Source organism: Bombina bombina, chromosome 2 (genome assembly GCF_027579735.1).
Source record: "Bombina bombina isolate aBomBom1 chromosome 2, aBomBom1.pri, whole genome shotgun sequence".
Lineage (NCBI taxonomy): Eukaryota > Metazoa > Chordata > Amphibia > Anura > Bombinatoridae > Bombina > Bombina bombina.
In genome coordinates this window covers 706,880,650-706,890,640 of record NC_069500.1, presented here as the reverse complement: position 1 = coordinate 706,890,640, position 9,991 = coordinate 706,880,650, and the positions used below count along the sequence as shown (strand labels likewise).

Genomic DNA, 9,991 nt, shown 5'->3' with positions numbered 1-9,991 from the left:
TGCTGATTTGTGGCTAAATGTAGCAAACCAATCAGCAAGCTCTACCAAGGTGCTGAACTAAAAATGGTCCGGCTCCTAACCTTTCATTACTGCTTTTTCAAATCAAGATAACATGAGAACAAAGAAAAATTGATAATAGGAGTAAATTAGAAAGGTGCTTAAAATCTCATGCTCTATCTGAATCATGAAAGAAAAAATTGGGTTTAGTATCCCTTTAAACTACAAAACACCTGCTTTAAAGCAGCATACTGATATCATTTTTGAGAGGCATGTTGCCTTTTAAATACATGAGCAAGCACAACAAAAAGTGTGTCGTTTAGTTGGTTTAATCATATTGTAAAATAGAATTGGAAGTGATATACAAAAATATTCGATCAAATAATGCAGCTAAACCAGCATATCGTTAATCTCTGGCTATGTTTATATAATTAATAATATAAGGGAATGCGTCTCTAATGTGCTTAGTAGTGGGTACAGGTAGGACAGAAATGCTAGGTTGAAGTTACAGAACCTGTAAGAAAGTTTTCGTTAGCCAGATTCATTCTGATCATGTTTGACTGGTTTAAATTGCCACTCCTTTCTTTTTTACGACCACCTTGAATTATATTATGTGAAAGGTAAAAACACACAGATCTGTTCAAAATAATCTTAAAAAACAGGAAGCGTCCCAAAACGATATGTTAGATTATATGCAAAATAAACCGTCTTCCTCTTGGTTTCTTATGCAAGCCTGTGTTTTTTTTATGTTGCTCTGCTTTTTTTTGCTGCAGCATTAGGTTGTTTAAGCTGCAATAACATCTCGCGGCCAGCAGAGGCAGCGTGGATGAGATTTTTTCAGTGCTTTTTTTTTTTCCCTCCATGGTTTCTCCTCCTTGCTCTTGTGAGTAACTTGGCGTTTGCTCTCAGCAGCTTCTACACGTTTCCTATATACAGAGAGCCCAGATTCTCTCCCTCCATTAACGACACCTAAGGTTGCACTTTTGCTAGCAGGGCACTGTGCAGTATCACACTCTCATCCAAACTTTTATTTCTAAGCTAGATCACCGTGGGGGGCAGAATATATAGCATATACTAACAGAGTTCAGGTGGAAACAAGACTAACACAAAACAAGAAGATGGAAATGAAAAAAAGAATTCATCTGGAACTGAGAAACAGGACGCCGTCTGATGTAAGATATAATTATATGAATTTTTATTCTGTTTTGTTACATATCCGTATGAAGTGCATGTTATGATGATCCTGCTGTTTATTGCCTACTGCAAACTAACCGGTCAAAGGGCTCAGATTCTGCTTTTTTAGTTCACTTTTTTTTTTCAAATTGAGTTGCACAGAATTATGTCCACATGGGTTTCTGTTATTTATTGTGCTATTCTTTCAAATGACCCCCATAGATATAGGAAAGCAACCATATGCATTGCTGTTTCATTATATCCCACCCTAGTGTTCAGTTTAGGGGGAAAACACCTAGAGAATTAAATTTCAGTTGTATTATTTATGGAACGTGATAAGGTGGGTTAGATGTAGATTAGATACATTTTTAAAAGGTTTTTTTTTTTTTTTTTGCAAACAATTTTTTTATCCCAAAACCAGAATAGTCAGGGAGGGGGGGGGGGGCAGGCAGGCTGTATAAAGTCAAAGCTAAATAATGTAGAAGAAAATGCATTTCAGTGTCCTCCTGATCGATATGTGCTTACAGTGGGTTGTACATCCAACCCTCTAAAATTAAATAAATAAACCAACTTCATTTTTTTCCTCATTTTTGGGAGGGGGTGATATTTACAAGGAGTTTTTTTTTTTTTCCTTTAAAGTGTGAGCGAGTTTGTTGTCTATGAAAGCAAGAGGAGGGATGGCGTTATGGAAAATTTGATTTAGATGGATGGTTTCATTGGCTTTTGGAGTTTTAAAGTTCCTCTGGCTTTTTACTCCATTCACTCTCAGTTTTTGCTGCCAGAATGGTGGCCATGTTTTGTAAATGTGGTGGCATAGGTCGCCATAAATGTTTGAAATAAATATTATAGGTGTTTTTGCTATATACCAAGGGGTTATTTTAGTTTTTTGTGTCTACCAACTATGTAGATTGACATCTTTTTGAATGGTGGGGGGATGAAAAATAAAATCCACTTCTCCCTTGAATTGCTGCACAACGGGTGACAAGCTAGTAGGGAAGCTGTGTTTATTTTGTTACTAATTTCTAGATATAGGGAATAATGATAGTTGGGAGGTGCACGATTTGCTAATATTGTTAGTGTGATGTGATTGCCTAAGGACAGGGCAGAGGGGGGAAGCTAAAAGTCCACATCATTTTGTATTTAACCTTTCCCTTCTGCTAGTTAATAGGAGGCTGACAGACTAGTTTGGTGGAGCTTGCTCTCTGTGTTTACATATAAGAAAAATGGAACTCTTGACATTCTTTCAAAGAACGATTAGATGAGAATGCTCCTTATATAACACTGTCTGCAGAACAGTAGAAGACAACTGTTAGACATTGTTCATTTGTATATGCAGTGCATAACACCGGCTTAATAACTGCAGGGTATTAGCTCAATCTTACATTTAGTATAATTGGGCTAAAACACATTTGCTGTTGGAAAAATAGCACAATCGTATTGTGTATGGTTTATGATAAAGGAGACGCCTATAGATGTGTTTCTGTAGTTTTACATACACACAATGAATGAAACATTTGAATACATTGCACATTTGCTAATACATAAGCGTATTGAACATTGGATGCAGAATAAAGTTACATTTACCCGCATTGTTGGTTATTAGAGATGATAAAGTCTTTATTTCGAAGTCTGTCAGAGAACAGCACAACAGGGCGCTCCCTTTGTGTATCACATAACATTATAGACAGGGCATGATGTAGTTTGTGTAAATATAGTACATACACTGTATCCTCCATACGCCTGGTTGTTCAAGTATGCTTTGCTTTGATAAAAAAAATATTTACTTCTGTTGCAATGAAAACTAAGCAGACGGTCAGGCGATGTGTACACTAAGCGTGGAGGCATTATAAATATATATATATATTCCTAAATATAGTTGAGTCGCAAGCCTGATATCTGTAATTGTAGTGAATGTACATACATAGCAGCGCTTATTGTGCCATATGTAAGTGACCTATCAGAGTTGAACGGCGCGTGCAAACAATATATGTATATATGGCACAGCCTGTGCACATTGTATACAGTGTCGGCGTACTGTGAGTCTCCCCCTCCCCCGCCAATACTTGTCGGGCGGGAAAAGGGTGGGGGCAGGGAGCTCTTGTCCTAAATGCTCGCACCCTTAAATAAATGCACTAAAGGTATAGATTATACGTTCCCGGTACACGCGGTGCTCGGCGATCTTTGTGTGATTGATCCGGTGATGAGATTGCTTTCACCACATAATGCCAGAGAAGGAGGCGGCATCGCCATATTGTTCTCTTCCCTTCGTCTCCATGTTGAATACGCTGCTGTTCTATGAGGACTCTCCTCCTGTGGTGACAGCTGCAGTGCCCGCCTCTCTCCCTCCATCTTGCCCCTCGATGTCGTTACCCGGCATGGTGCTGGGTTTTTTTATTCTGCGGACTCGACTTTACTGCCTTTCCCCCCCCAGCTTTGTGGCTGCCTTCCCCTTTTTGCACTGCTGCCTTTCCTGGGTTCTTCGTGTATTTACCTTCCTTGTCATCTATAACTTTTTGTCTCGTGGCTGCAGTTGTTCACGGGAACTGCTTTTAACCATTTACCCTTCAGTCCCATTATGATCATTACCTACCCTATTAAATATATATATATTTTTCATATTTGGATTTGATTTCTAATAATTTATACACTACTATATTATATTGGGCGGGTTCATTTCTACCTGATTTTGTATTCAGCTACATTTTATTTTTGCAAATTCTAAAGTACGAATATTTACCGTACCTTTTGCTATTATAATATTTGAGTAATTTTCATTTAATTTTACTTCCACTAATCTCCCCCCCCATTCCTTTCTCAGAATTGTACTATATATATATATATATATATATAATTTTAAGTCCTAAAAATCTATGTAGTTTTTATGCATTTAAAAGTACATCAAATTGCCAGTGTAGTAGCTTCATTAGAGAAGTAACACTTGGAAGAGGCAGTCATTTTCTTGTTAACCTGAATGTATCTTTCTTTTTGCTGACCTTGCAGAGTACATATCTGCATAAAACTTTACTGTCACAATATATCCTTTCATTAAAAAATGTCTTTTTTTTTCTTCTTTTTTTTTTATTAACTAGCTACAGAAGCTTAAAGTAGTGTATTCAAGGTCACAGGGGATATACCCAAATAATCACTCCCTTCTACCCATTCAATGTAGCTCCATGCGACTATCCTTTTACTGTTAGGTGAAAGGGGACACTGTTACAAGCTAAATGTACATGAGCTATAATCTGTGAGCGCATAGATACACATTTCATTATTGCAAGGCCTGTCGTGATGCTTTCTCAGTACTAGGCATTACAGATTTCAATGCAGTTCACTGTTTTTAAGATGCTATATGCACACAAATAAAACAAATGTTAAAACTGATTGAATTTGTGTTAATAGAATAGTCTAGGCAAAATTAAACTTTCATGATTTAGATAGGGCATGCAATTTTATTCAACTTTTTTTACTCCTATTAATTTTCTTTGGTCTCTTGGTATCTTTATTTGAAAAAGCAAGAATGTAAGCATAGGAGCTGGTCCATTTTCAGTTCAGCACCTTGGTAGCACTTCCTGATTTGGTGTCTACAGGAAGCCACCTATCAGCAAGCGCTACTCTGGTGCTGAACCAAAAATAAGAATGTTGCTTTAAATTGCCTGCTATCTGAATCATGAAAGTTAAATTTTGACTAGACTATCCCTTTAAGTGTGGTTTCATAATTATTGTGAACATCTAGTTGAATTGGCAAAATATACTGATGTAAGGAATATTATTAATTTTGTACAAATTGAAGGGACGTCTAAGTGTAAGAATAAAAGGCTCAAGTTTTATTATGCAAACATGCTTTTTGCTAATAAGTGTAACCCTAGATGAGCTCATTAATGTATAGCTATCTAGCAGCTATGTTTGCCACAATGTTTATGGTAATGTTATACATAGATGCAAACACTGCTGCCATAGAATGCCCCAACATTTCTTTCATGATCCAGAGCATGTGATTTTAAACAACTTTCTATGATCTTTTTATTTATTCTTTTGGTATCTTTTATTGAAAGGCAGGGACGTAATGCTTAGGAGCTGGCCCTTTTCTGGAGTACTATATGGCAGCAGTTTTGCAATATTTTTTTATCCATTTGCAAGAGCACTAGATGGCAGTACTGTTTCCTGTCATGTAGTGCTCCAGATGGCTACCTAGGTATCTCTTCAACACAGAATATCATGGAAACTAAGCAAATCTGATAAAAATAAATTGGAGGCCTTTTTAAAAATGGTACTCTGTTGGAATAAAAAAAAATATTTTTGGGTTGTATATCCCTTTTAACTCCTAAGATCCTACCAGCCTATCTAGGTTTACTCTTTCTCAAAGCATAGCAAGAGAGTAAAGCAAATTTGATAGCAGAAGGGAAAACAAGTTGATAAAAGTTGCAAGCTTTATCTGAATCATGAATGTTTAATTTTGACTTTAACCACTGCATTCCTAGGGGCAATGCCTTGACCAAAAATAAGCAGGGCATAGGCAGTGACCAACTCTAAGGTGGCATACTTATGTATTCCCCTGTCAGTGGTCATTTCCCGATATGTCTTTGTTATACCTAGATATGCTCTTCAACAGAGAATACTAAGATAACATTATTTTATTTTTTAAATTAAAGGGACAGTCTACACCCGAATTATTGTTTTAAAAGATAGATAATCCCTTAATTGCCAATTCCCTAGTTTTGCATAACCAACACAGTTATATTAATATACTTTTTACCTCTGTGTTTACCTTGTATCTAAGCCTCTACAAACTGCCCCCTTATTTCAGTTCTTTTGACAGACTTGCATTTTAGCCAATCAGTGCTGGCTCGTAGGAACTCCTTGTGCGTGAGCACAGTGTTATCTATATGTAACACATGAACTAACACGCTCTAGTGGTGAAAAACTGTCAAAATGCCTTCAAGGGCTTAGAAATTAGCATATGAACTTCCTAGGTTTAGCTTTCAACTAAGAATACCAAGAGAACAAAGCAAAATTGGTGATAGAAGTAAATTGGAAAATTGTTTAAAAATGCATTCCGTATCCAAATCATGAGTTTATTTTGCACTAGACTGTCCCTTTAAAAGTTTTTCAGAATTGTGAAGGTAAAATACAGGTACAAATCCCCAAAACCTGAATTCCGAAATCCACACATTTATTTATTTATATATATATATATATATATATATATATATATATATATATATATATATATATATAATCTCCTGTTTTGAAAATAGCACTCACACCAAATCATTTTCCACAGCTGCACATTCATAACTGTGAGAAGTACCAAACTGTCATTCTTTCAAAATTGTGAGGATCTTTCAAATAAGGTGCATAAACTGCCTGAATCTTCTGCATTTAAACCAGCAATACAAAGTACATCCTATTATGTCTAGAAAATAAATTAGTTGCTGTTAATGGGGAAATATTATGTCTATACATTATTTTTCCCTTTGTAAATTTGTGTTGTTATTGTACAAACGGTATGTAAATAATTTCAGTGAGAAACCCAAAGTTTGTAGAAAATTTAACTTTTTTTTTTTTTTGAGACCATATTTGCCTGTGAAATGGTGGCATGAAATATACCAAAATGGACTCAGATCAATACCTTGGGTTTGGGCAATACAGTTTAATTAGAGTGGTAGCAAATATGCTAATAGATCTCCAGTATTTTGGGCAAGTTCTTCTCTGAAATTCCCAGTAGCGAAGAGATTAATCTTTTTGCAGCCATTTACCAAATGGATAAGTAAATTGGACTACTGACTGCATTCATTCTTAGAGAGCTTGCAAGGAGGAAGGTTGCACCTCCTGAATTTAGAATATTAAAGAAACACTCAAGTCAAAATTAAACTTTCATGATTCAGCTAGAACATGCAATTTTAAACAACTTTCCAATTTACTTACATTAAAAAAAGTGCAGTCTTTTTATATTTACACTTTTTGAGTCACCAACTTCTTCTGAGCATGTGCAATAATTCACAATATACGTATATGCATTTGTGATTGGCTGATGGCTGTTACATGATACAGGAGGAGTGGAAATTGATTTAACTTTGAAATTTGTCAGCCAATTTGAAGTTTAGACTAAGGGGTTTATTTATCAAGCTACGGCAGACAGGGGCGTACATACCAATGGAAAACCAGATGTGTAGGCAAATAAGGGTTTCCTCTCATTCATAGGTCATTATATGGCATGTGTGCAGCCACCAAACAGCAGCTAGCTCCCAGAGCACATTGCTGCTCCTGAACCGAGCTAGGTATGCTTTTCAACAAATGATGCTAAGGCAACAAAGCAAATAAGATTATAGAATTAACCCCTTCCCACCCTTAGGACGTTCTGTGCCGTCCTAACTGGGCTCTAGCACCCTTAGGACGGCACAGAACGTGTTCACCGTTTGGCTGTACTGAAGCCATAGGCGCTTCCTGAATGGGATTATGGGCTGGAGGGGGTACCTGGCATCATAGGCACCCCCCCCCCCGACACGATCCCATCATTGAAATCATGCGATCGCTAGAACGATATTGTGATTTTAAAATTTTATATATTTGTTTAAATCAGAGCTTTGTTCTGATGTAGACAAATAAATCTGGGAGGGAAGGGGTTCATTTGGAAAGTTGTTTACAATTGCTTGCTCTGAGCTATTAGAGATCTTGGCTCCAAACAACCTCAATTAGGAGCAGGATACTCATGTAGCTGCCAGTCACTGGTCATGTCTTGCTCAGTGTATTGTAGCTCCTGAGCAGACTTTATTAGGGGTTAAATACATAGATTATGATTAAAATTGATCTTTGGAAAATTACCTGTTTACATGAGCTGATGAGCTATTTTCAAGATCGCAATCCGCGATTTACGTTTTTATCAGCAGCACTTTTCATTATTTCGGTGAAAAATGCCGTACTCTTGCTAGTTCTTTTTTTCTCAACCTTTTTATACTTAAAGGGACTTTAATCTAAATTAGATTTACATGATTCAGAGCATGTCATTTTAAGACGCTTCTATTTTCAAATTATATTTTGTTCTCTTGGTATTCTTTGAAAAATATGTATATATCCTCAGCAGCCGCAATGCACTACTGGGACGTAGCTGGTGATTGGTGACTACACACATTTTTGTCTTTTTTCATTTGCTTACCAGATGTGTTCAGCTTGCTCCCAGTAGTGCATTGTTACTCTGTAGCTGATTATATAGTGAATGTGGCAACATTCAAGCCAATTATTTTTAAAGGACCACTAAATACAATAGACAATAATTTAACACTCTGAATTTCAAATAAGCAGTAGATTGATTTTTTTTTTTCTCCCATTTTCCGGCCCCCTATATCATGTGATAGACATTAGCCAATCAAAGACTAGTATATGTATACCCTGCGAGCTTGTGCACATGCTCAGTAAGAGCTTGTTCCCCCAAATATATGCATATAAAAATACTGTGCAAAATTTGATAATGGAAGTAAATTGGAAAGTGTCTTAAAACTGTATGCTCTTTCTGAATCATAAAAGTTTATTTTGACTTGTGTCCCTTTAACAAGAAATTTACATGGCTATTTTTTACTTATCAAATTCAACAGCTAACAGAACTTGATAAACCCTGGACTGCAATAAAAAAGTGTTAAAATATATATTTGGCTTTTACATAAACAAAATACACTCTTACCTGCCATATTGGATGACATTAGTAAGTAATGTTACAAATGCTACCGTCTTAATCAAAGTTAGAAAAATAAATTTGACGTTGATAAAAATGAGCTAACTCAGTAACCCTCTAGCACACATGCCCACTCTTACAATGTTGTCTGGGTTCAAATCCCTTAAAAAGACCTACACACATCTCTATGGTTTGGGAGCACAACATGTGAATTGCATACAAGTCACCAATTAGCATTACTATACACTAGTGTGCATTTGGTTTTTGGATTACGACTTTGGGAGATTAACCACGTGTTACTTTCAGGAGGTAAGAATTTAGTGCTTTAGGGGTAATAATGGATGATGCATTTTGTAATTGCGATCACCGGAAAAACAAGCTTTCAATACCAGCTAAAGTTCAGAAATCGTTTATATGCTGAAAACGACCGTATACTGTAAATTGTCTTTCCCTTAAAATGTTACCATTCACTTGTTATGCCAGTTGCAGAGTATAAAATATATGCTTCTTTATGTTTATTTTTTTTGAATATGATATAGCTTTTTTTCCCCCCTTTCTTTAAAACCACCCCTCATTCAAATAGGTTGTTCTTGCATGGAAATCTAATCTCTTTATTTTATCACTTTCTGGACAGACATATACATCCTTTTTTATTATTTCTGTTTATTATGCATCTTTTTTATTATCTCTCGTTACCAAAGCACAATACTTAGAGAGGACAATTGAAAATTAACATTTTATCTCTCCTAACCCCAACTGGGAGTGTAATTTCTTCTGTTGCTATGTTTATACAACTTCTGTATAGCCAATACTTAAAGGGATAGTAAAGTCCAAATTAAACTTTCATGATTCAGATAGGGCTTGTCATTTTAAACAACTTTCTAATTTACTTTTATCATGAAATTTGCTTTGCTCTCTTGGTATTGTTAGTTGAAAGCTAAACCTAGGTAGACTCGTATGCTGTTTTCTAAGCCCTTGAAGGCCACCTCCTAGCAAAATGCATTTTACAGTTTTTCACAGCTAGAGGGCGTTAGTTCATGTGTTTCATATAAATAACTGTGCTTGCGCACATGGAGTTATTTAAGAGTCAGCACTAATTGCCTGAAATCCAAGTCTTTCAAACGATCTGAGATAAGGAGGCAGTCAGCAGATGCT

General features: G+C 36.1%; 1 protein-coding gene across 1 annotated transcript in view; it reads left to right on the top strand.

Annotated features, from left to right (window-relative positions):
• Positions 1 to 847: 847 nt before the first annotated feature.
• ANP32B (acidic nuclear phosphoprotein 32 family member B) overlaps positions 848 to 9,991 on the top strand; it is an 85,283-nt gene continuing 76,139 nt past the window's right edge. Inside the window, exon 1 of the mRNA XM_053702698.1 lies at positions 848 to 1,169. Within this exon, the coding sequence (XP_053558673.1) occupies positions 1,116 to 1,169 (54 nt within the window). The 5' untranslated portion in view covers positions 848 to 1,115. The remainder of the gene's footprint in view (positions 1,170 to 9,991) is intronic.